The following is a 27,454-nucleotide window of genomic DNA, read 5'->3' on the forward strand; positions in this document are numbered from 1 at the left end:
TTGGAAAGCTAACCTCCTCTACTCTAGGAAAATTAAGACATAAAATTGGGGAAAACCTTAGCTTTACTATAACTGTCCTGTCCGAACTGTACCACTGAGAGGGACTATGATTTCCAAAAAGGCATACAGATTTGGTAAATGTTTCTTCTTTCACTGTTCAGGAATGCAGAAGATGGATTCTTTTTTTAAAGGTAAAAATAAGAATATTTTTAAAAGTAGGGGTATTTCTCAAGGGGGGGAAGGCTAGTCCTGTTCGTGACTGTTTTACAGGTTGAATGAGTCCTCCTTTTTAATTGAGTTACTATTTTTAATTCTAAGGTAAACAACTGACATGGCTCCAACACAGAAAAAATACATGTGTTCTTGCTGTGGTCTCGAGTTCCAAGAAATGACTCTATGCTCTCTTTTGGGATATTGGTGGCGGGGCGAGGGGGTGGGGAGCGCAAAAGAAGATGTATCTGAAACTGACAGTTCTTCGAACAAATGCAAATGTCATAAAAACACAAGCTTCCCTTGAGCCTAATGGCCAGTTTTTTTTTTTTTTTTTTGGAGATAAGGTCTCACTCTGTCACCCAGGCTGGAGTGCAGTGGCAATCTCAGCTCACTGCAACCTTCTCCTGGGCTCAAGAGATTCTCCCACCTCAGTCCCACAAGTAGCTGGGACTACTGGCATGAGCCACGACACCCGGCTTCTTTTTTTATACTTTTGGTACAGATGTGGTTTCACCATGTTGCCTAGGCTGGTCTCGAACTCCTGAACTCAAGTGATCCACCCACCTCAGCCTCCCAAAATTCTAGGATCACAGGCCTGAGCCACCACACCTGGCCCCAGGCTCCTCTTAAAGGAGAGACAAAAAACAGACTGCAGGCCTTTGTCCTCTTCTCCCTCCAGCAGTCCTTGGTAGGAAGCCATGATGCAGATGAGCTGGACGCAGTGGCTAGCCTTCCACACCAGGCATGCTCATTCACGGTTTCAGAACAAAAGGAAAACCTCACTAAAGAGGTCAGAGGGAAAGAATGAGTAAGGAGAGAGAAAACATAAGCCTTCACTATTTTCAGGAAAGCTCGATCTTCCCAATGTTAGGGACACAGATGTGAGCCTGGCTTGGAGCACCAGGCACAACCCGCCACCCCGAACCTAAGGAGAGACGGTATATTCGCATGGGAATAGCTCCCATTCAAATTTCCTTTCTAATTTATTTTAAATTAAATCCTTTCAGTGTTTCTCTGTCTTTCTCCATGTCTGCTAGGCAGTGAAGAGAGGGGAAGAAACCAGGCTAGCGAGCAAAGAAGGAAGTGACCACAGGGCATTTTTTGCAGTTGGCATAGGGCCTTTGGCATCTACTTTCAAAACATGCCCAAACTAAAAACCTCATGTGCTTCTCGCCAATCTTGCAGAGGCTGAATAAACTGCACGTGGCTCTGTGAAAAGCCACCTCATCCCATGTGGCATTTCTGCTGTCTGGTTGGGTTAACATCTCTGCCTTACAGAGGCTGGTAACATCCAGAGAGCAGACGGGTACCAAGGTTACTGGCCTCAGGAGGACCACTTTTCATTTCTTCCTGTGTTTTCGGGATACACAGCTCTGAGAAGGGACTTGTCACTGGGTTTGTTCATTACCGTTCCTGAGGGGCGTCTGAGACACAGGTAGCAGTCTCAAGCTGGTACCTTGTCAATCAGCAAGACAGTGCCATGAGCACCAGGTCACGACACAGACTCTCTCAGGTCTTCCTAGGGAATGTTCATGTTATTGGGAGGTGGGTCCTCTAGGGGAGGCCTCTTCTTTCCTCTCCTTAGTCTTGTGAGTCTTGCTCATGATGTGGCTGCTGTTGCCCCTGTTCCCCTCTCCCAGCAATGGTAAGACACACATGGGGCCTCTGGACATTTTTCCTAGCAAGTACATTGCTTTCAGGGGGGATGAAACTGCTACTGTACCCCACTACTTCTCAAAATGTCTTCCTAGCGTTTGAGGGAGCTTGGGAAATCATCCATTATACATTATGTGTGGCCGACTAGGGTGCTTCTGTGATGACCCCAGGACTGGGATAAACAGTGAGCCTTCCATCACCTTCACTGTGATGGACATGGGATGGCCCTGGGGTCTTCTGTTGACAAGGAAAATCTAAAAGGTGCTGGGAAAGTGTTGATCTATTTGGTTTCAATCAGTCAATCTGGAAAGAGATGCTATATCTTCCTTTGTGCTGAAGGGGTGAAGGGCAAGGATGAGGGTGATGAACATGGCATCCTTCCAAAGCAGATGTAGGAGGGGGAAGAGAAGGAGGAGAAAGAGGGGGGTCTGGAGTGCCTCAGTGCACTTCATGCATTAGACTTCAGTGTTTTTTTACTCAGCAGCTTGCCTCTGCTTGTTGAGTATTGAGATCCAGATCAAATATCAAGTGCTTTTCTAGGACGGAAGTGGTTAATGTGGAATCACATTCAGCACCCTGCCTCTGTGGATGGGGAAGGCAGTCTCTCTACTGCCATCTTTAATCTCAGCATGTAAGAACAATCTGGGAGTGGTGGGGGGCAGGGAATAGTCCAGATAAAGGGCCTAGAGAGTGGGTTACATGCTTGAATTTATGTGGGTTCCCTACCTCCTGGCCCCTGTCCTGCACAGGACACGACTCACTGTCTGCTTCCGAGAACGATCCGGATTCGTCACTGGAGTTGGTTCCGTAAGACTGCTCACATTTAATCTGGGGCCGCACTTGGTTGTACATTCCGTCTCCCATCAGGCCTGGTTCCTGATGTTCTGTGGCAAGGAATCTGGCTCCCTGGGAACAGGGCGAGGAGGAGAACTCACAGAGAGGGAGGCTGCAGGGTGAGCCCCCGCTCCCGTCCTCCGCGTAGGAATAGGAGGAGCAGGAGCTGGAAGTCCTGGTCCTGGTCTCTAAGGGGGGTGAGCGAGGGCAGACTTTGATTGGCACCGGGCAGCTGGTGTTGGGCCGCATCCTTCCTGGCAAGTGGTCGGCCATCAGCCCACCGTGGGAGTAGGCCTGTGAGCTGGGGAGGGACTGGCCAGCTCCCACCCACAGACCCTTTGGCACCGGCTCAGAGAGGTCTTTGTCCAAACTGCTCACCCCAGAATAAGAATGCACCGAGGTGCTCACTTGGTCACAAGCGCTGGAGGAGAAGATCACGCTCCTCCGGTCCAGCTCTCCCTCCTGTTTACAGAGAGCCTCCAACCCAGGCCCCCTGAGGGGCGACCCCATGGTGAAGTTGGACACCTCCTTCTGGCCCACGTGGGGCTGTCCATAATTCCCTGTGAAAGGGGTGTAGTCAGTTTTAAGGTCACCCTGAGTGATCCCCTTGTCAAAAGGGCACGCTGGACTCCTGGCAAAGTGCTGCTGAGATGTACTGGGCAGGCCAGACAGCTCCACACTTTTCGTTATGCTGAACAGAGACCTTAAGCAGGAGGGCGAGGCCACGCTCCTGGATCTCTCCAGGCAGGCGGCCCCAGCTGGGGCCATGGGGGTAGTGGCAGGGCTGGGCTGTTTCCGGTCCATCTCGACATCCCCCGCTCTGTCCTTGGCGTCAGGCTCATCTCCAGACAGGCAGAGTGTGATGCTCTCTTCCTCATTCTCTTCACTGGGCGGCTCACTTTTAATCTGCCCCCTGGCAAGCCCTGGCTTGAGGCTGTTGCTAGAGTTTTCTTCCCGGAATGTGCTTGCAAAACCTGAGGTACTGTGTGATGATGCATTATAGACATTCTTGGTACATGCAAGCTGGTATTTCTTGTATCTGGGGTACTGCGTTAACGCGTCCTTTTCTGAGCTCTCCTTGGTGTCCGTGGGCACGTCGGGCTCGGGCAGCAGGGCTTCTTCCTTCTCTGCTACGGGGATGGCGGCGGCCTCAAAGCTGATGGGCTCTGGAAGCATCTGGTCCCTGGGGCAAGCCATCTTGGCCGTCTCTGAATCCATCGTCTCCTCCTCTTCATCCTCCTCCTCTCCTGCAGAGTTCTCACAGTCCTCGTGCGGGCGCTGGCATGCAGCATCCTTTCGGCACACAAACAGGCCATCCTCACTGTTCAGGAGCTGGGTCTGCAGGAAACTGAAGCAGGAGTCCTCCAGGTTGTGCATGCGCAGGAACTCAGCACAGCGGATGACCTCGCGGATGTTTTCTCTGCTGAGTAACAGCTTGGCAGTGTAGGCAAACTGTAACAGCGGCCCAAAGCCCCTGGCCGTGACCTGCAAAACAAACAGGAAAATCGCCAACATTACCATCAGCACCGCTATTGTCCCGAATCCCTCAACTGAAGCAAGATAACCAGACAGTGCTAATGTTCCAGAATAAAGACTGCAAAGGGGCAGTTAATCTTGTAGTACTGGGTCAGCGATGATTCTGCTTCCAATAATTAGTGCCTGTCTCGCGCATGCCACTGCTGTACTCCATCACGGCTCAGGCAGAATTGAAAATCACCAGGGTCAAGTGGCTAAACAAGATGACAACGGGTTCAGTGTTTACACTAATGAAATATCCTGGCAAAAATGCATGGTGACAATGGGGAGCCTATTAATTTCCCTCCCAATCGGTCCTGTTGAGAGCCATTCTACACGAGGGGGGAGTGTTGTGACAGTTCTTGCAGCTTAGCTTGCTGGAGCCCAAGAGAGCCTTAACGTTTTCTTGTCAACCACAAAAATGACAAGGTGGCCCTGCAAAAAACTAAGTCCAGGGAGTAGGAAAAATAGGTTTTCCTCACTTACAATGTTAAAAGAGACATTAAAACAACTCTGTTTTGCTCATCCATCACAGTTTCTACTTGAGACTTTCGGTCATGATGTCCTACCTGATCTTATAATGATGATGATCTCATTATCTCACCAGAGATGACAACAATCAAAAGCGGTGTGCTCAAGACGAAATCAACCCCTGGCCCATAATGAACGGGGGTTGCAGAGCTAAACAAACCGGCTGTCATTTAAATGGTTGAAGCTGCTGAGTGGCACAGGGTATGGGCTATTCCTTCCCTAATTATTGGCAGCAGCTTTGCCATGCAGCTGTCTTTTTTTCCTGGTAAATCTTCAGGGGCTAAGCCTACTGTCATTTGCTGCTTATCCATTATATTTTACACAGATTGAAAGTGTGCTATTTATGCACAGCTTGCATACGCACACAAACACGTGTGCGCGCGCACGCATGCCTGCTCACACACAATGACTTAGACAATTAAGAATATGTTGCCTGAGGCCAATTGTTTTTTCAGATGGAAATGGATTAAACTTGCTGGTGTTCATCAGGGTAGGCTTCCTTACCCTGCACATAAAACCACACATCCTCTAGGTTCTTGCAAGCACCGCTGACCCCACAGGAAGGTGAGGCATGTCTACAAATCCTGTACAAATCAAATGAAAGCAGCAATCATGGGGTCCTTGCTAGAAGCTATGGTAGCAGTGATACAAAATTTTAGCTGGGGGAGTGAGTGCACTGCAAGGTGAACTGGTAAGCTTTGTAGCTGACTTCTGCATGTATTAAACTCACCGTAGCATACAGAGCCAAAATTCTTGCAAGTACCTGTAATTGATGTTCAAGATTCAACCTGGACATTCACTCCTTTGGGAGCGCTCTCCAGTCCTCTTAGAGAGAATGAATGACATTGTCCTCTCAGCTCTCATAGCCAGGTGAGGAAATGTGCTGGATTCTCCAGGGCAGCAATGACTTCATATCACTGCATTCTTTCCAGTAAGGGAAATTTCTTAGACATGTAACTGAACGGGATTTTAATTGTTAATCTTTTTAAAGTACTTAAGTAAGATTCCATCTTAAATTTTTTTTTTTCCTGTCAGATGACGAGTCCAGAGATATTTGGTTAAAAAAACAAAACAAAAAGCCATGACTGCTAGACCCACATTATAAATTCTATGTGGGCAATCACTGCCATCTCCCTTTTATTATACCTAATTGTGTCTGTTTCCACCCTAAGACAGCAAGCTCCTTCAGATCAGGAATGGTTTTGTCTGTCTTTGTAACCTTGCGTCTAATCTAACCTGGGGTCTCTAACATGGTAAATACTTGTTAAAAGCTTGTATGTTACCGAATATGTCGTAAGTTGAACTGTGTGCTAACATACTACTACTGTGTACACAAGGTAACAACACAGTGTGTTTAGAGGGTGCTGTCTCAAGTTACTTTTGGAACAAGGCATCATGTAAATCAACTAACCAAACTGATCAACTGATCAAAGGCAGGCAGGCAACGGTCTTTGTTTGCCCCGTGTCACAGTACCAGTATTAAAAAGGAGCTCATCTGACTGACATTTTGTATCCTGCTAAGGTGACATGGTAATAGGTTCAGCAAATGTAGTACTGACAATACATCTGTTTTATGTCCTTCCAGGAATCTTTAAAAGAAAGTAAAAAAGCAAGGAAATGTGTATTTATAGGTAACTGAAGAAGGTGACAAGAATGTCACATGACCTATTCCTTTACTGCCACATGGCTCCACCACAAAGAAAGAAATGGTAAAATCAATGCAGAGTTGACCCCTGCCCTCATAATGATTCTGTGCTCCTCTGTAATGTGCCAGTTGCCGAACGGGTGGTTAAGACACTTCTTGAGTTTTGGCAAAGGTGCTCACTATATGGGAAATGTAGGAAATTACTTTCAATGATATTTACACTGTTCACACAGTTTTTCTCATACTCCCATCCTTATCACCATTTTTTTTTTTTTGATGCTGTAGGTCTACGTAAGCCTTACCACTATCCTCCACTGTGGCCTCTTGTAAAGAAAATTTCTAAAGAAGCAAGGGACATCCATGGGGATCTGTAGATCAGGAAGCAGTACTGGGAGTCACCCTCTGCCACACAGCTGGCTGCAAGGAGCTGGAGAAAGCATCTCCGCTTGGAGAAGAGCTGATGCTTAAATGTATGAATTGGACTAAGGATGCAAAAGTGCAAAGTCTCCACATCACAAATCAATGGCACTCCTTATATCACTGAGGCTTAGGAGACATGCTGAGCTTGAAATGATGGTCATATCATCATGAAAGAGTCACAGATAAAAAACCTTTTTTTTTTGAGATAGAGTCTCACTCTGTCACCCAGGCTGGTGTGCAGTGGTGTGATCTCGGTTCACTGCAAGCTCCGCCTCCCGGGTTCACGCCATTCTCCTGCCTCAGCCTCCCTAGTAGCTGGGACTACAGGCGCCCGCCACCACACCTGACTAATTTTTTTGTATTTTTAGTAGAGACGGGGTTTCACCATGTTAGCCAGGATGGTCTCAATCTCCTGACCTCGTGATCCGCCTGCCTTGGCCTCCCAAAGTGCTGGGATTACAGGCATGAGCCACCGTGCTTGGCCAAAAAACCTGGTTTGTAAATTGTCACTTAAGCCCAAGGGCAGAGGAAATGGTGTCCTCACCATGAAAGTTCAAGAGCTCATAACTAGCTCATCTCCCATATGGTTTCAGTCCTGCTTTGCTATATTTAAGTCTGCAAGATTTTGCTCAGCTTCTGTCTGTGAGGCTTTGTTTGGTGAGCCAGAATGACCATTTACCAAGTATCTCCTAGTGCCCAGCACTGTGCTCTTGTAACGCCTTGCAAGGCAGGCATGACTGCCCCTATTCTGTAGCTAAGGAAACTGTGAAGCAGGGAGGTGAAGGAGTTTATCCATGGTCATAGAGCTAGTCAATGGAGAGCTAGGATTCCAAACCAGGTCCAGTCTGTTTCTTCTTCTGTGCTCAGTGGTGTGAGGGAAGGGTATGTGCAGGACTCAGGCCTGTGCTCAAGAGACCTACAATTTAGCTTTGTAGAAGACGTACAAATGATGAAAAGTTAACTAAGTAACAATGTAAGTAAGTCAACAATGGAAAAGCCATTGCAAGATTAGATGAGTAGTTGTCAACTGAGAAATCCAGACAAGTTCAGGATAGGAGACTACTGAGGCTGAGGGGACTAGCGAGGGGGCCCCTTGAACACTTTTATCAGGACACCTTGAGTGTCTGCTCTAGGTCAAGGGTTGCTTTGATACGATGGCTACTTTCTGAACTGTCACAAGGGTCCCTCCCAGGAACCCATCTCTGGTCTACTTTAGGCAGTGGTAATTGCTCCAGATACACAAAACAGAAAGCAAGTGCCCATCGCACCTGCCAGCAAGTGTTACAACAGACAGAGGCTTTCTAAACACTGGCTTAGCCTCCATCTGGAGAAGCTGGCACTGTCTACCCATTTTTAGGAACCATTTCAATTCATTTATTATACTCAGAAGGCAAATACTCAGGTACCAGTGAAAAGCTGTATGTTCATGAAACTGTGACCACAAGTGTGCACTGTTACTTTTTGTTCTTAACAAACAAGGCTCTAATAATGGGAAAAAATAAGAGGGGGTGGGAGGTGGAGAATTACACACAAAACTAAACTCATAAAATGGTATTTTACAAAGTAATGATCATAAAGTTACAATGGAATGAAGTGGCTAGAAATAGAAGAACAGTTCCAATTCACTGATGTTAATGGAGGTGCAACCCTCTGCTCTAAGCAGACCCCTCTAGGCTAAAATCCACTGGTCAGCAGTGGCCTCAAGGTATGAGAAACAAATGCAAAATACGGTATTAGGGACAACTTGGGATAACAGTCTTGCATTTTGAATGAAAATATTGTGAATGCCTCATTTCAAAGAATAATTTTTCATCGCATTTAAATATGTAACTACCTGGTCTCATAATGTGCAATACTCATTCTGATACAGATGAGATGGGATCACACAATGGGGTCAGAATACAGTTGCCATGTGGGGCCGAGACCTGGGAGAGGGCAGAAAGTTAACCCTCCAACCTCCCACCAACTGCTTCCTGGGAGGCAATGACCTCAGCTAGCAGTTGGCACATATGAGTTGGTTCAACCCTGAAAGAAATAAGGCCAGGCTACCGTGTCTGATGGTGCAAGTCAACATGATGACAATGTGTTGAAATTTGATCCACTGTAACTATGACCCTTAACCCTTTATTCCATTGGGTTCTAACATATCATCTCTATGCTGAAAAGAAGATGGACTGATGAAAACTCAACTGGTAGAGAAAGTCTGGGCACTGTTTGCAGAGTTGGGGAGCTCAGTGTTTCATGAGACATCCATTTTGCTGCAGGACAGAGTTTACGGTAGGATACTTACAACAGTTCCATCTCTGGACTATGACAGGAATGAGGCAGTCAGCCTTCAGGCATTTATTGAAAATAGGGTTTGAGAATTTTTGAGACTTGGAATATCATTCTCTGCATAAGCTACATGATTAAGGTGTCTCCAGTTGGTTTTGGCAGTATATACACATGGCTGTAGCATTGAGCCCATCTGCAGAAGGCTGATCAGATGAATCCGGAGGGCAGGTGACTGCTCCCTGGGAGAGGGCTGGCACGCTTCTCAAGGTCCCTTAATCACAACTTCACAAAAAAGGGAAACTTACACCTTCAGCAACACCATGTACACTTTCCTGATGAAGCTGAATCTCTTACACTCTGCAGGAACCAGGAAGATAAAGGTAATGAACCCATGCCCAAGGGCTTTTTAAAACTCTAGACCACTGACAACTCCTCTGGTTGTATTTGCACAGCAAGGCACTTGTCAAATGACGAAAGCAATGCGGTGACAACTAACTCTCCCTTCCCACTCTCTTACTGCACTGTATCCCACTCTGCAGGATGAAAACTGGCTTAGTGATCAGGCATCACTCCTCATCTTAATTTTCTATAATTCATATCCACATTATCACATTCTTCTTCCCAAAGCAGCATGTTAGATATTTAGAAAGTATTAGTTAAATTAATTAACCTTACTATTTCAACAAAGCTTCTGGTTATTTTACTATTAATTTTTATTTTATTTATTTTTAGAGACAGGGTCTCCCCTATGTTGCCCAGGCTTGTCTCAAACTCCTGGGCTCAAAGGATCCTCCTGCCTCAGCCTCTCAAAGTGCCAGGATTACAGGCGTGAGCCACCACATCTGGCCTCGTATTAATTTTATTTATTTACTGACAGGGTCTCACACTGGTTGTCCAGGCTGGAGTGCAGTGGCATGATCTTGGCTTACTGCAGCCTCAACCTTTGGGGCTCAGGTGATTCTCCCAACTCAACCTCCAGACTAGCTGGGACTGTTGGCATGTACCACTATGCCCGGCTAATTTTTGTATTTTTAGTAGAGACACCATGTTGCCCAGGTGGTCTCAAACTCCTGGACTCAAGCAATTCATCTATCTTGACCTCCCAAAGTATTGGGATTACAGGTGTTAGCCATTGTGTCTACGCAATTTTATTATGAATTTTAGATAGAATTTATCTTGTTTTCTATTCCTAAGGTAATAATATAAAAACTAAATCAACATCGAAATTAATTTATACATATTTCATAGGGTGGTTCTTTTAGCTAAAGAAAATCATTGTTTGTCTTAGTGAATATGTCTTAAAACATAAACGGAGTGTCTTTTCTCTCCTGTGTAGGTTTGAACTTGGATCTGCAGCCACAATGTAAAAATCCTTCTCCTATTTGTTTTACTCCTGAGACTCTATCTGATCATTCAGTCACTTATAATTCTTTGTTTACTAATTTCTTCTTCTTCTTCTTATTTTTTTTTTTTTTATTTTTTTTTTAGAGATGAGATCTCACTATGTTGTCCAGGCTGGCCTTGAACTCCTGGACTCAAGCCATTTTCCTGCCTCGGCCTCTCAAAGTGCTGGGATTACAAGCATGAGCCACTCTGTCCAGCCATACTCACTTCTTCATTCTCCAATGATGCTCTAGGCACTCACTGTGTACTATGCAAGGTCTGGGGACTCCACTTTCTTGGATTCAAGTCTCAGCTCTGCTATCTACCAGTTGTGTCACTTGGGCTGGTTACTTAACCTTTCTATGCTTTAGTTTCTACAACTGTAAGACAGGGATACTGACAGTGTCTGCCTTGTAGTAAAACCTTTGGAACAGGATCTGGCATTAAGTAACAACCAGTGTACCCTAGAACTTAAAGTATAATAATAATAAATAAATTAAAAAAAAACCAAAAAAAACACAAACAACCAGTATTATTGCTGTTGCTACAAATATGAATAAAACACCACCTTTTTCTCCAAGGAGCTAACAAGGTGACTGGGGAGACAGATGTTCAATATAAATATTTACAGTGTCACCTGAGTACATAACAGAGGTATTTGCAGGGTGTTGGGGGGACAGGGCTAGAGCAGTAACTGCTAAGGGAGTTAGTGTAAGGCTGCTTAGAGGAGGTAACACTTGCCAAGTGCTGAGTTGGAGTTCTTCAGAATAAGTAAAAGAAAGGCATGTCTCACTCCCTCATCATCTTCCAGCTTTTCCTCAAATGCATTTTGTCACTGAGACCTTTCCTGGTCCTCTATTCACAATTGCCCTCCCCTAATACAAAACCAGAACTGGCTAGATGGTTTGCAGGGCCTAGTGCAAAATGAAAATGTTAGCCTCTTGTTCAGAGATTAAGAATTTCAAGAGTGACAAGAGAACATTAAATAAAGTGCAGGACCCCTCTGAGCATGGGGCCCTGTGCAATTAGTTGCACAGGTTTTATGCTCATGAAGCTGACCCTGTCAATAACACACACATGCACAAGTACACGCACATGCGCGTGCACACACACACGTTACCTATCCCCTGCAGTTGAAATGGACTCCCTGATTTGAGGAGGGGGTGATGGCATCCCAGGGTAGAGGTCAAACAGTGGAATGCCATTTGACTTCAACTTTGGGCTGAAAAACACGGTCAGCCCACCAAGGTACTTTCTGGTTAGTAAAAAAAGGAAAATCATGTAGGCTCAGTGTGCAAAGGCCTGACTCGAATCCCCATGATAGAGTCATGACTTGAATCAGTTAACAGACTAAGACTCCCTGCAATTCTTCTCAGGAATTCTTGAGGACAGACCCTACCATAACCCACATTTTTGCTATGATTTCTCCTGTCACAGGGTTTTCAGAAATGTACATGTAGTTTTTCCTAAATCATGACTCAATACAAACTTTTTTAATTAAAAAAAATCTAAAAAAAATTATTCAGAAACTGTTGAGGCCAGAAGCAACACTATTACCACTCTCTCTGTGTATATTTCTGTAACACTGCTTTAATACAGCTAAACTACCTTAATACAACATAACTGGAAAATTGAAATAGTCCTTACCACCTACTAATTTTGACTTCTATTATTTGACTGAATTTTAGTTTGATGTTATAAACTCATATGTTGGTTATTTACTATTGTCTCTCGGACTCACATCCACTCTTCTCCTATTTCCCTCTTGCTGAGGCTGGGAGTTCATAAACTCCATTTCCTAGGTTCTTTTGCTGGCTGACTTATTATCGGACCTGCCAACAGGTGCACAGGCAGGGGACCTTAGAAGGTGGGAGGCATGAAGATGCTGTGGCTCCTTCTGTCTCTTGTTCTGTTTATCTCTCCTTCCTTGGTGGTGTGTTCTGGAAGTGGCTGCATCCCTGACTCTGTGGTGGAGTGTCTGGAAGGGGCTGTCTGCCCCACAGCTGCAGCTCCTGAGGCACCAGCCCTCCGTCAGGCTCACAGGTCCCTTTCATCCCCTCCAGCCCTAGGAGTGGTAGATACTTTCTGTGGTCATTCATCATTAGCTCTCCTTCCCTTTTCTGTTCTTCCAGTTTTCTAACACCTGTGTAACCAATTTCCTGTTTTATAGCCCCTCTATTTGAAACACCTGGCATGGTTTCTGGTTCCCTGACTTAATAATCCATTTTACAGACAATGAGGCCAAGGCCCAGAAAGGTGAAGGAATTTACCCAAAGTCACAGGGCTGCCTGGCCAGGGCTTAACTCAAGTCTTCCGACCGCAGAGTTCAACTCTCACGCTCCCTTTCTACCTGTTGCTGTTTCTCTGAAGTGAACCAGGAAAGAAATGCTATTTCATATGGAAACATGTTATTGTAAATTTTATTACTCCAAAATATTCCATTTTATATAGCTCTATCCAAAGAAGTCTGGCCAACTGGATGCAGTACATCTTTCCGTATGTAAAAGGTGAATCTCACAATTGGTTCTATTTTTCTAGTGTCTGGATTCCTCCTGAAGAATGAAGATAACTGCTGTGTCCCTTTCCTGCTCAATGAAACTCTGCAAATCCTAGGAAGCCCTTTTACCGCATGGGGATTCGGTAAATTATCAGGCTCAGCTAAGTATCAGTCCTTAGAATCTAGAAGACAAAGCAGAAATGCCCTTCTGGCGGCGTGCCACATGGCACCAGAGCTTCGTTCCAGAGTGGAACGGCAGTCGGACGACGCTGATGTCGAGGGGGAGCGTTACGTGTCCCCTATCTGTGACAGTCGGCTTAGAATGATCATGGGGCTATATAATGGCTGAAACTGCCCCTTAGATATTTCTTTGGTTGTTTCAGAGATGAGAGAAGAAGGTTGAGAGAACAGAAGGTTCCGAAAGCAAACATTCCATATTGTCTTTCCTGAGAACTGGTGATACCTTGGGTATGTGGAACCTTCGTTTCAACTGGGTGGTTTTGCCCATCTCATCTCACCTCCTTCATATGTGGCACTTGTAATTTTCCCATTCAGGTACAGATAGTTATATTTCCTAGGTTAGTGACAGGCAAAAGTCATATATGATACAGATACAGGGAACTATATTCATATTTACTCTAAAAGCATACGGTGAAAACAGAAAGTCTCCCTTCTGAAAGATTACAAAATGAAGTTCACAGAATAATTTTTAAAAATCTAATTTCAATATAAGTGTAGGTCTTAAAATAGATATGAAATAGTAGTAACTTTTCACGTTTTTCAGTATAAAATAAAAGTGAAAAGCATCCCACTCACTGGTAATGAAGTAGTAAAACCTGCATCAAGGTTTATGGTTTCATTTGAAAAACTGCCTCCAAAAGAAGATTATTTTTAAAAAAAAGATTTAGAAAAAATTACCTAATTTCCATTTTAAACTACCCTCTCCCCATTCCAGAAACCAGCGATTTTCCTAGGCCAGAATTTTCTTGAGTCAAGGTCTGGTTTCACCCTCTCAACCCCTCTAGTCATTTCAAACCAACTATGAACCACTTGATCTTCAACCAGAAAATACAAAACATTTTTGAAGGCTTCCAGTGATGAGAAGTTTGGCCCCTCATTAGCACCTTCTAATGGTTCTTCATGTTAAGTTTCAGGAATGGAAGTTTTGGCTTAGTCAGTTATGAGTTCTTATACTTTCCTTGTTACTCTCCTCTGAACCACATTGCCTGTGACTACACCCCTGGCAGATACCTAGATTGAATAAATGCTCCAATCATTGGTACAAAGGACAAATTATCACCTCTGTCTATATTCTATTTTCTAGAAATGCTCAGATGTCACTGTCACTTATTATTTACAATTAACATCTCTGAGCTTATTTCCTCCCAGTATCTGCTACTGATAAGCCATGTGTCCACCTTAACCTTGCAAAATCAAATTTTTGACCCAAGAGTGTATACTTGTCTAGATATTCAGAAATCATTCCTATTACTGCTATTCAGTCAAATTTTTAAAGACCCACTTTCTTGTCTTTGTTTTGAAAATTACGATGAAATTTCTGATCTCTAGTCTTTTGATGCTTTCCTTGGCTCCACAGTCCCTGAAATATTTTGACCATAACAAGTTGTATCATAATTATATCTACTATTCCTCTTCGGTGGTTTTAACTTCATCCAGTCTGGGAGCTTAGCATTTTCTTTTTGTTCATCTACCTAGGGTTTCCATTCCCTTTTCCAAGTTTTTTCTCACTTTTCAGTCTTATGGTCATTGATTCAGTCATTCTCCTTGACGCACAATACAAAATTAACTCTAGGCTCTTTGCCATCCTCAGTACTACACAGTCAGCCCCAACGAGCAGCTGTTGGTTTCCTCATCTTTACGCTCCAAAGAGAACCACAAATTCATTTTTGTTTTCTGTGGTCCTCTTTGAAAGGTCTCCACTCATTTTGGGCTTCAGTTTTCTTGAACCCCTTATTTGTGGTTCCATACATGTTCCCATAGTTGTTCGTGTTTTTCCAGTGTTTAAAATAAAACTCTGAATGAAACAGAACTGCTGGCACAATTTACCCTTTTTCGAGAAAAGGGTCCTCATGTGAACTTTGTTTTGGGCATTCCTAGCCCTCCTGAATCATCTTTCCCCACATATGCATTATTTCTACCTGTTTCTTATTAACATAAAAACCTGTTTAAAAATGTCTTGAACCCAAAATTATAAAACTCTAGAAGAAAACACGAGGGAAAAGCTTCATGACATTGGACTTGGTAATGATTTCTTGGATATGTCACCAAAAGCACAAGAAACAAAAGCAAAAATGAACAAATGGGACTATATCAAACTTTTTTTTTTTTTTTTTTTTTTTGAGACGGAGTCTCGCTCTGTCACCCAGGCTGGAGTGCAGTGGCCGGATCTCAGCTCACTGCAAGCTCCGCCTCCCGGGTTCACGCCATTCTCCTGCCTCAGCCTCCCGAGTAGCTGGGACTACAGGCGCGTGCCACCTCGCCCGGCTAAGTTTTTTTTTTGTATTTTTAGTAGAGACGGGGTTTCACTGTGTTAGCCAGGATGGTCTCGATCTCCTGACCTCGTGATCCGCCCGTCTCGGCCTCCCAAAGTGCTGGGATTACAGGCTTGAGCCACCGCGCCCGGCCTATATCAAACTTAAAATCTGACTCTATCAAAGGACACAATCAAAGTAAAAAGGCAACTCATGGAATGAGAGGGAATATTTGTAAATCATATACCTAATAGTTGATATATGAAGAACCCCTATGTAAAGGACTCTCATTGAAGGAACTCCTACAACTCCCAACAGCCAAATATAAAATAACCCAACTAAAAAGTGGGCAAAGGACTTGAATAGACGTTTCTCCAAAGACATACAAATAGCCAATAAATACATGAAAAGATGCTCAATGTCACTAATTGTCAGAGAAATAAAAACTACAACTACAATGAGATCTCACCTTACACCCACTGGGATGACTACTACCAAAAAAACAGAGTAACAAGTGTCAGTGAGGCTGTGGAGAAACTGAAATCCTTGTGCACTATTTTTATTTTTTATTTTTCTTGTTTGTTTTTGTTTTTTAAGACAGGGTCTCACTCTGTCACCCAGGCTGGAGTGCAGTGGCACGATCATAGTTCACTGCAGGCTCAACTTCCCAGGCTCAAGTGCTCCTCCCATCTCAGCCTCCCAAGTAGCTGGGACAAGAGGCACATATTGCCATACCCGGTTAATTTTTTATTTTTGTAGAGACAGAGTCTTCCCATGTTGCCCAGGCTGGTTTTGAACTATTGGGCTCAGGTGATCCTCCTGCTTCGTTCTCCCAAAGGGCAGAAATTACAGGTGTCAGTCACTGCATTTGGCCCTTGTGCATTGTTGAAGAGATTGCAAAATAGTGCAACTGCTATGGAAAACAGTATGAAGGTTCCTAAAAAAATTACAAATAGAACTACCATATGATCCAGCAGACCCAGGTCTGGGGATATTTTCAAAAGAATCCAAAGCAGGGTCTTGAAGAGATGTTTGTACACTCATGTTGACAGCAGCACTATTCACAATAGCCAAGAAGTGAAAGCAACCCAAATTTCTGTTAATGAGTGACTGGATCAACAAAATGTGGCAGACACATATAATGGACTCTCAGCCTTAAAAGGAAGAAAATCCTGTCACGTGTTCTAACATGGATGAACCTTGAGGACATTATGCTAAGTGAATTAAGCTAATCATAAAAAGAAACTTCTGTGTGATTCCACTTACATGAGGCATTGAAAAATAGTCACATTCATAGAAACAGAAAGTAGAATGGCGTTTATCAGGGGCTAGGGGGAAGAAAAAGAGGGGGAGTTGTTTAATGAGTACAGAGTTTTAGATTTTCCAAGATGAAACAATTTTGGAGATCTGTTTCACAACAATGTGAATACTTAGGAGTACTGAACTTATTTAACACTACTGAACTGTACACATAAAAAGCATGGTAAATTTTATGTGTTTTTAAAGTAACAATACAAAAGGTCTTGAAATATTTTGGACTGTACAAAATCTTGACTATCATGTTTTTTAAGATGATACTGACGCTTCTTCTAAAGATGCTCTCATGTGTACTCTTGTTAATTCCTTTTAGCCAGATTATGACCCAAATAGCAGTTCTACCCTTGCATCTTCTACTTTCTGGAAGGTGGAATTGCCAAGGTGGCAAATCAGTAACCACTCAGGTATTCATCTACTGGTCAAGGAGAATTCTGGTAGCTATTTGACCTAATTTTGTACATGGGAATAGGAACATGGAACCTTTAATTATCCTGACGATAGGACCCATAAACTCCTACAATATCAATTTTGCTCCTCTCTCTTCTAATCTTCAAGTGCTCTTCAGAGGGCCCCTGCCCTATATTTCTAGATTACAGACCTTATTGGATATAATTATTTATTTTTTTTTGAGATGGAGTCTCACTCTGTCACCCAGGCTGGAATGTAGTGGCACAATCTCGGCTAACTGCAGCCTCTGCCTCCAGGTTCAAGTGATTCTCGTGTCTCAGCCTCCCAAGTAACTGGGATTACAGCTGTGTGCCACCACACTTGGCTAATTTTTTTGTATTTTTAGTAGAGATGGGGTTTTGCCATGTTGGTCAGGCTAGTCTCGAACTCCTGACCTCAAGTAATCCACCCTCCTGGGCCTTCTAAAGTGCTGGGATTATAGGTATAAGCCACAGTGACTGGCCTTGATAAACTTTTTGCTCTGCTTGTTTATGGCTATGAAATATGGCTATGGGAAGGAATTCCATATTCAAAATAAAAATGGTTACATTTTTATTTTGAATATGGAATTCCTTCCCATAGCCATATTTCAATGTGATGTCCTTCTGCTTACCAGGTTACTTGGATTCTCTGAGAAATTCTATCACTGTGGCAATAATCTCCAAGTCCATTTTTACATTACTCCTGCTTCAACCATGAATAGACATGGGAGACTGTAACTTCTTGATTTATACCATGATTTACCAAATATTTTACTTTCCTACCAATATCAAACTTGCTGGGTTCTGACATAATTGGTGTTATGAGTTAAGCAAGATACTCTTCTCTCTTCCTCCCCACTCCATCACTTTCAGTTGAAAGCATGTGCCTTGTGCACCCTAGATTCTCAATAACTATTAGTTGAACTAAACTGAGCTAGCCCTAGTACTGCCCACTTGGGCAAGCAGACAATTTGAATCCCTCTTTCACATGACAATCCATCACATATTTGAAGACATCTGTCATACCTGGTCAGGGAATTTTTTCTTCAAGAACTGAAGTCATATTTTCCATCTGAAATCAGAACTGAAGAACTGACAGATCACACGTCTCTTACGGAAAATATGATTTTCTTCTTGCCTCTGGAAGCAAGTAGCTTGACACACCACTAATCCTCCAATAGCCTTGAGAACCCAGGTGCTACCGGGGAGGCCCACTGGTCTTTAGCAGGGAAAGTAATCTGACTTTGACACCTGCTGCCATTTGTACCTTTCATTTGCAAAATAGGAATAAATAGGGACAAGCTAAAGACATGTAGGTAGGTAATATACTTGAAAGGCTTTTGAGAGAAAAGTACTAAAAATTCTGAAGATATATGCATCAGTTTCTCAAGCAGAGCCCTTTCCTTGGCAATAGAAATGGTGTTACTGTGGCTTACAGAAGGAACAAAGCTACAGAGTATGCCTTATCAGCATGGTTGATACAGCAGCAATGATAGTATTTCTACGGTCTTTAGTTTCTTTCATCTAAGTCCTTTACCAACCATCATGTAACAAGCTGGGATATGCTGACTGGGCTACTCAAAGCTGTACAGTAAGTTGGGATAAAAATCATATATGGAAACCAGACTTTTTGCCAAAGGGATGATATACTTCTGATTTCTCCTCCCTTCTTGTGTTTCTGCAATGGGCTCTGCCAATGGAGAACAGTTAATGCTGATGCAATGCAGGCACCATCTGTGCTCTGTGGGGATTTAAACAGCAGCCATTAACACAAAACCCCATATGTGAATTGGACAATGGCTGCCCTGAAGCTACAGGACTCCCAGATAGAACAGACCACTCTGTAGCGCTTAGGGATGCAGAAATCGTTACGATCCAACACCCATGCCCCTGAATTGGAGCATGAAGTCAGGTTTGTCACTCACCCACTCCCCTCCCTGCTTCTTAACTGAGTTTGAATATTTTCTATATGTTATTCCTGTCTGTCAAGGGAGGGAATGAAAAGGGAGCCGACACCATCTATCAGCAAGGCCATGGGTGCCATTTTTACCTGAAGCCATTGGGTTCTTGTCCTGCAGCTTCCCCCAGGGCACCAGGGTTCCAGGCATACAAATGACATCAACAGCGACTGGGAGCAAGCCTTTGCTGGGAAAAGCAGTGCATCCAGGACTTCAGGTTGCTGGCGCATGAAGGCAGGGTCCTATTTATTTTTAATTTTTGTAGAGTTAGGGGTCTCACTCTGTTGCCCAGGCTGGTCATGAACTTCTGGGCTCAAGCAATCCTCCTTCCTTGGCTTTCCAAAGTGCTAGGATTATAGGCCGGTAGGGTCCTATTTTTGACAATGGCAGCAGCAGAGATGCCGAGGCAGGGGAGAAAGAAATTTCTAACAATGACTGGTTGGTTGTGTCCAGTTTCTGTGGGGCTGAAACACACTTTTCACATTAACACAGGGGATTGTGAGAAAAGGAAGTAAGTCACAGGTGCTCCAGAATGGTACCTTGGAGGCTGTTCTGGGCCATCTATTTTGAACATGGCTTGGAACCGTTATGAAAGACCTCATTATTTATAGCTCATAACTGGGAAAACACCTTTTCTCCTAAAAATAAAGATATCCAAACTTCCTGAAAATGAACCTTTGGTTTTTGACAAACACCAAGTCTCAAGAACACCAGGTGTTCTTGTTTTGGGTGAATCAAACTATTTCTGAGTATACCTTTAAGGATGTGAGTTAAAGCACCTAGAGCACCCCGGGTGTTACAGTATTTTGATGGAATTTTAGTCACTGAGGTTGCAAATCAGAAACCTTAATGAAAAACAAGCCCTCCAGTTTCCTTGCACTATTATAGCAAGAAATGTCTGGTTCATGGGAAGGAGGATTCATAGAGCTTATCTACAGTAGTTTAATGGCACCTTCTCAGAGAAGTGTAGCTTTGAAAATCTCAACTAAGCTAGCAGGTGTCTGGATGGCATCACCATTTCTTTCTTTAACAAGCGTGGGAGGCCTGGGCTTAAGATTCTCTAGGTAGAGGCACCATTGTGGTAAAAATACAGAGACTCAAAGCAAAAGGGAAAACTAATACTGCTTTTATATCCCACTTCTGTGTTCATGAACTCTCCTCTCTGATGATGCCATCTCTCCTCTCTCCTGCCCCTCCATGATCTCTCTGGATAGTCAATCAAAGGGAGGCTGGAGAGTCTCCGAGTTAATGCTTCTGACATGGACTATGTTTCAAGCAGCTATTCCCTGGTTTATAAAGCAAACTTGATTCTCTTCTGCCCGGCCTTCCAAATTTCCCCCAAATCTACTCCCTTTTCAGTCTCATCTCCAGTTATCCTCTTGAGCCCGGCTCCTAGCCTTTTCTTTGACTTACTAGCATTTGCTCAAGCTGTGACCACTGCCTAGATGCATTGCTGACTCTACTTCACCAATTCCAAATGTAAAATTCCAACATATGAAAACCGTGGAGGAGAGGGAAGATGGTAACCATCAATGTGGAATGAAAGGGCCAGGGGAAACCCTGGCAAAGGAGGTGGCAATTAAACTGGACCCTCCCTTCTATGACCTGGACAATAAGCACTTGCTTACAGACCACTAGTTTGGGCATTTAATCACAGGAGGGCTGTTTTGCATTGTTATCTGAATATTCCACTGGACCTGTGTTGATTAGAAGTTCCTCAAAGTCAAGGACCAAGTCTTACACTTCTTACATGTCCTCTGCATAAATTCTAATAAAATCTGTTAAAAATCTGCATTGTGATGGAAGTGTATTTTTTAAAGATGGCAATAACATTATATGTTTAGAAAGAATTAACAAAAGGTCACGTTTTCATGCTAGTTGGATGATAGTATTTAAGAAAAGTTAAACTGATAAAACATCATTAGATCATAGAAGTGCTAAAGCCATAAGTATTTTGCGTACATACGAGGCATTCTGCATAAATGTTACTAAATAATCAATGCAAAAAATTTACTTGAGCATTTACTGTGCTGGATGCTGAAGTGAACTTGGAAGAAGCAAAAAACGTAGTTTTAAAAATCTGTCTTGGGCTGGGCACAGTGGTTCATGCCTCTAATCCCAGCACTTTGGGAGGCTGAGGCTGGTGGATCACATGAGGTCAGGAATTCGAGATCAGCCTGGCCAACATGGTGAAACCCCATCTCTACTAGAAATACAAACATTAGCTGGGTGTGGTGGCATATGCCTGTAGTCCCAGCTACTTGGGAGGCTGAGGCAGGAGGATTGCTTGAACCTGGGAGGCAGAGGTTGTAGTGAACTGAGATTGTGTCACTGCACTCCAGCCTGGGTGACAGAGTGAGACTCTGTCTCAAAAAATAATAATAAAAAAAGAATCTGTCTTAAAAATATAGGTTTTTTTTTTGACAGCTTCACTCTTGCTGCCCAGGCTGGAGTGCAATGGTGTGATCTCGGCTCACTGCAACCTCCGCCTCCTGGGTTCAAGCGATTTTCCTGCCTCAGCCTTCCGAGTAGCTGGGATTACAGAATGCACCACCATACCCAGCGAATTTTTTTGTATTTTTAGTAGAGACGGGGTTTCTCCATGTTGGTCAGCTGGTCTCGAACTCCTGACCTCAGGTGATCCGCCCACCTCAGCCTCCCAAAGTGCTGGGATTACAGGTGTGAGCCACCACGCCCAGCAAAAATGTAGTCTTAAGAAGGTAAGAATTCCTGAAGGAACTCACAATGTATGACTGGTATATAAAATAGGAGAATAATTGATGTGACCTATGCATTGTTGAGACTTCTGGTGCAACAGAAGATGAGAGACAAGGGACAGATGTGGGCTGCCACCACTCTACCACTACGCTTGGATGGGAGCAGGTGGGAGACAGAGAGTGCAGCACCAACAGGAGTCAGCCTTTGTCCTCCAAATATTGTGACCTTGATCTTGGCAGATGTCAAAAACAGCCTCATGCTTTTTAGGAAAGTCTCTGCCATATGCACCTGGGATTAACACCCTTCTCAACCTGAGAAACCAGTGCCCTCCACCCCACCTAAATGAAGCTTCAAATGGGGCTCATAAAAGGGAATGACATGATAGGAAGAGAAACGCTCTGTTGGGAAGAGGCTGACAGTGCTCAGAAAACCATGGAGCAAAACAGATGGAAGAGGACACATATACCAGTCCTGCTGGAACTGCAGGATGGCGAGAAAAGCCTGCAAGCTGGCTTGGAAATGAAGGCTGGGTGAGTTGAGTGAGCAAAACTGGTTCATCCTTAACCTGCTAAGTTAGAGTAAGAGAATTTTAGATGGTGGGGGTTGGGGGATGACTGTCTTTTAGATCAGCTTGGAAAAAACAAAAATCCTCTTCTACACTAAAGTAGGAAAGACCACAGAGAGAGTTAGCAGAGAAGGCATTTCAGGAAGTCAAATGGGGAAAAAAGAAGACTGTAAGATAAATAGGTAAAATTATAAAGCATCTAAGAAGCAACTCCAACAGGAGAAAAAAGGTGGGCAGGGTCAGAGTTCAGAGGACGTGAAGGGCAAAAGAGGCCCTGTGAAATACAGGCCTCCCTCGTGAGGAGTAAGGACAGCGCTGTCCTGCCACCTCAAGGTAGGGCCTGGCACTGCCCTGTTCCCAGTTTTGTGCCCTAAAGTGAAGCGCCACCGGCAGGCTTTGACAATCTTTCCACCTCCTGACTCTTGGCGGGCAGAGCATACAGTCACAGACGAGATATTAGAACACTTTATCTAGCATATGGAAGGAACAGAATGTCAAAGGGGTTTATGACTGTACCTGACCAGATAATTAGGTAATTAGCACTATTAACAGATTGGGCACATTTATACATGCGTTTGTATATCTCCGGGGAGGCATAGTTTCAAAAACATAGTATCAGGTGTTTTTTTTATTATAATGTGTGTGTGTGTGTGTTTTTCTGCAGAACATTTTATTTCTCAGAAAGGATGCCAAGCATGCTTCTTTTCTGCACCTGTACGGCCCTTTTTTACTTAGTCAAGCCGGACTGCAAAAAATGAAGAAGGAAATTTGTTTCTGGTCCCCCCAGATCTTATAACAAGCACTGCTGTGCTGGTTGGCTTCTTTGTTCATATGCCCAGGCCCCCACCTGGGTGGTGCACAATTCTAGGACTATGTTCTGGCTGAAAGACAGAAAAGACCAGGAGAGGGAGCACGAGAACACAAGATATTTCTTTATCTGGGTCGCAGGAAAAGTCACAGAAAGAGAGTGAGGCAAAGAGAAGCAAATGCCTCAAAAAATATATGTGGGATCTTAACGGTGTATTTTTTAGGTGCAATGAAAAGGGAATTTGGAACTCATTGTTTGTTCATCACATAGAATACAGTTTTAGCAAATTATATTTAATGCAGACTAAAAGGCCATTTTATTTATTAGTTCGTCCTGAATGATATCATTACTTTATGAACTGCCAAATCTGTCAGCAATTATTAACACTCCACAGCTAGCTGCCTTCCCCTAGGGGTTTCAGTTCACCTTTGCCACACAGTAACATGGGAGCAAATGCGTCAGACAAGCATGCAGCCCCAGGCACAGACCAGTGGGTTTCAGTGACACTACAGCACTTAGCTGGATTAAGTTTATAGGCTGACAACAAGACAATGACACCAGGCATTCTCCTCCACAGGAATTCACAATATGGGATGTCACTGGTGGGCACCATTACAATGTAAGATACAAATCACCTTATTCCTTTAACGAATGCATACTGACCACTTTGCATGGTTCTATCGTGTCTTAGGTGCTGGGGGCATAAAACAATGAATACGAAGGAAAGGGTACTTGGTCTGAGAGGTTCTAGGCTGATGGGACAGAGACAAGTCAACAGGTAATCATAACACAGCCATAAGAACTGTCAGTACAGTTCTTACTTACAGGGTGTATAAGTCTGTTTTCATGCTGCTGATAAAGACATCCCGGAGACTGGGCAATTCATAAAGAAAAAGAGGTTTAATGGACTCACAGTTCCACATGGCTGGGGAGGCCTTACAATCGTGGCAGAAGATGAAGGAAGAATAAAGGGACATCTTACATGGCCGCTGGCAAAGACAGAATGAGAGCCAAGCGAACAGGGAAACCCCTTATAAAACCATCAGATCTCATGAGACTTATTCACTACCAGGAGAACAGTATGGGGGAAACCACCCCCGTGATTCAGTTATCTCCCGCCGGGTCCCTCCCACAACACATGGGAACTATGGGAGCTATAATTTAAGATGAGATGTGAGTGGGGACACAGCCAAACCATGTCACGGGGGAACTACAGCTGCTGGCGGAAGGGCATTTAACTGAGGAGGTGACGTATGAGCTGCAGCCTGAGGGAGGATTAGCTAGGTTTTGGGTGGGAGCTGGTGTTCCAGGTGGAAGAAATGAAATGTGCAAAGACCTAAGAGAAAACATAGCATGCAGTGTGGTGTGGCAGGAGCAGCAGCTGGGGCAAAGGCACAGGTGAAACTGGAGAAGGGTGCAGGGAGACGGACTGGGAAGGTCCTTCCATGTCGGCCACCAAGGTTGGCCCAGGGGCCTCACCGGAGTCTATCGGGCATGAGATTATGAGGGAGACTCCTCTGGCTGCATCTGGGGAACAAGCCAGATGGGCGGCAAGCCAGTCACAGAAGCCCAGGCAAGTGCCACTGTGGCCAGGATACAGGCAGTGGTGTTGGGAAGGGAGATGTAGACAGTTGAGAGAGGCCATTAGGAGGAAGAGTTGGTGAAGTCTGAGAGTATAGGCCAATTCAAGACTGAGAACGACTAAAAAAGGCATCGTGTTGCTTCTAACTAATTAACCAAAGCCACAATCTGGATATCCCATTGACAAAAACAAGGTACCTTTGGAAGCCATTTGGGACACCTTACAGTGTGTAATAGGAATTATGTACAGGTTCCCAGGCAGACCCAAGGCAGTTTAGGTTTCAGAGTCATAAACGATGAAGGAGGATAAGGCTCAGAATTCTGTAGCCTGGGGCTTTCTTTAAATGGACACCTTTGACGTCAGTCTGTTGTTTCAGTTACTGCCTAATGTAGGATTTTTAAAAACAGCACACTTTCCCAATAAGTCATTCTGGTCTGGCAATGAGAAAGAGGTGAAAGTTCTTACGGGATGTGAAGGGTCTTTTAAAAAAACAACGATGGGCGGGGTGCAGTGGTTCACGCCTGTAATCCCAGCACTTTGGGAGGGTGAGGTGGGCGGATCATGAGGTCAGGAGTTCAAGACCAGCCTGGCCAACATGGTGAAACCCCGTCTCTAATAAAAATACAAAAAAAAAAAAAAAAATTAGCTGGGCATTGTGGCGGGCACCTGCAACCCCAGCTACTCGGGACTCTGAGGCAGAAGAATCGCTTGAAACCGGAAGGCAGAGGTTGCAGTGAGCTGAGATCACACCACTGCACTCCAGCCTGGGCAACAAGAGCGAAACTCCATCTCAAAACAACAACAACAAAACAAAGATGGCTGGGCATGTTGGCTTGGGCCTGTAATTCCAACTACTCAGCAGGCTGAGGCAGGGAGATTGTCTGAGCCCAGGAGTTCAGGACCAGCCTGGGTAACACTGTGAGACTCCATCCCTAAAGAATGAAAATAAAAAAATAAGAAAATATCAAAAATAAAGGTGATTGGAAAAATAGATGAGCTAGTACAATGTGAGATGATGCTACATATAGCCATGGTCAGAAATGGGGAAGGGGCAGGGGAAAGGTGACCTTCCTCCCAGGACCTGTGTGTTGATTTTCATAATTGTAGAGCAACCTACCAGTTCTATGACCAGGGTCTCTACTTGGACCTTTAGAAGCTTCTTCCATCATCACTTGAGTGGACTTCAAACTTCAAAGTGGACTTTGTGATTCTGACCCTCCTGCCTCCCTCTTTTAAGGACCCTTGTAATCATTCAGGATACTCCCCCATCTCAAGGTCCTTAAGTTAATCACACCCACAAAGTCCCTTTTGCTAAGTCACGTGACACACTCACAGGTTTTTGGGGATAAGGACATGGGTATCTTTGGGGGCCAGTATCCCGCCTGCTATACCGAATTATAAAATCTGCCTAGCTGGTTTCCTAGAGGAGTCTTACTCTCTCGGTGTCTCAAAATAGAGGAGGCCCCTGACAAAGGTAGGTTCTTATGTAAGTTAAAGTGACCCAGGCATTAATGTCTTTATGTGATCAACTGACATAAATTAGGAGAGCCATTAATGGATAAAGTGAAAGAAAAATGATGAAAATTTATTTCAGATTTCAGATACTTTCTCTATCACTTTACAATGCAATTTTTTTTCAGTATCCTTTCTATTTCTTGTGTAAAGGCAAATTTCTAGTACTGGGTTCATGGTGACTTCTGTGTGGTACAGAGAAACTTGAACTAGAGCTGGAGATACTGAGTCTCCAAACCTACCGCTGACTGGTTTGTGACCCTGGACCTCAGTTTCTCACCTGTTAAAAACACAGACATTTGCATCTTTAGTGAGTGTTACTCTTGTCACTGAAGCAAGGAGTTGAGAACTTGGGCTGTGGAGTCAGCCTGCCTGGCCTTAAGTCCTGGCCCCTCTGCTTAGGAGCTGACCTTTTGGCAAGCTAATTAACCTCTCCTGCTCCAGTTTCCTCACCTGCCATAAGGAGATAATAATGGTGGCAATCCCACAGCGTCAATGAGTTAAACATGTAAAGTGCACAGGGCAGTGCCTGGCATACCCTGGAATGCTCAGCAAAGGTTATTTTAAAAAATCATCATCATCATCACTGTATTAGACACAAGGGATACGCAAAAGATAAAACACAGTCCTTTTCTTAGTGCTGGGTCAGATAATCTTTTAAGACTAAGGTTTTATGATTCCCCGTATATCACGGGAGTAAAAACTCCCTGGTGTCCTCACGTTCCATGCATCATGCTGTGTTAGCAAGATCTTTTAACATTTCTCCTTGCTGCCAATTAAAGGGCACCAAGTCAAAGTTGACATGTAAAAATTACTGTCCCATTAGCACCTTCTGGCCTCACTAATAAATCCTAACTTAATTAGGCATATGTCTCTTTTTCGTGGGACAAGGGATAACCAAAACTAGAGGTATATGGGCTCCAGCTTGTTGACAACCATCCCTTAAAAGAGCTCAGTGCATAATTGCATGCCCATAAATACAAATGCTATAATTTTCTTGGATCAAAGATCATTTTCAAAAAGTAGACACATACGTATCTTCATGGTAGCTTTTAAGGCAAGTTCTACAAGGTCTAACAAGTCAGTTTTGAGAGCAGGCCTTCCAA

The 27,454-nt window shown here is 44.0% G+C and overlaps 1 protein-coding gene across 12 annotated transcripts in view; it reads right to left on the minus strand.

The window, feature by feature from the left end:
• Positions 1-27,454, minus strand: part of BACH2 (BTB domain and CNC homolog 2) — a 367,956-nt gene that overhangs the window by 20,681 nt on the left and 319,821 nt on the right. For all 12 annotated transcript variants that reach the window (XM_017958111.3, XM_017958118.3, XM_017958115.3 and 9 more), the window contains one exon: positions 2,596-4,188. In XM_017958111.3, coding sequence (XP_017813600.1) covers positions 2,596-4,188 — 1,593 coding nt within the window. The remainder of the gene's footprint in view (positions 1-2,595; positions 4,189-27,454) is intronic.

This window comes from Papio anubis, chromosome 6 (assembly GCF_008728515.1).
Source record: "Papio anubis isolate 15944 chromosome 6, Panubis1.0, whole genome shotgun sequence".
NCBI classification, from domain to species: Eukaryota; Metazoa; Chordata; class Mammalia; order Primates; family Cercopithecidae; genus Papio; species Papio anubis.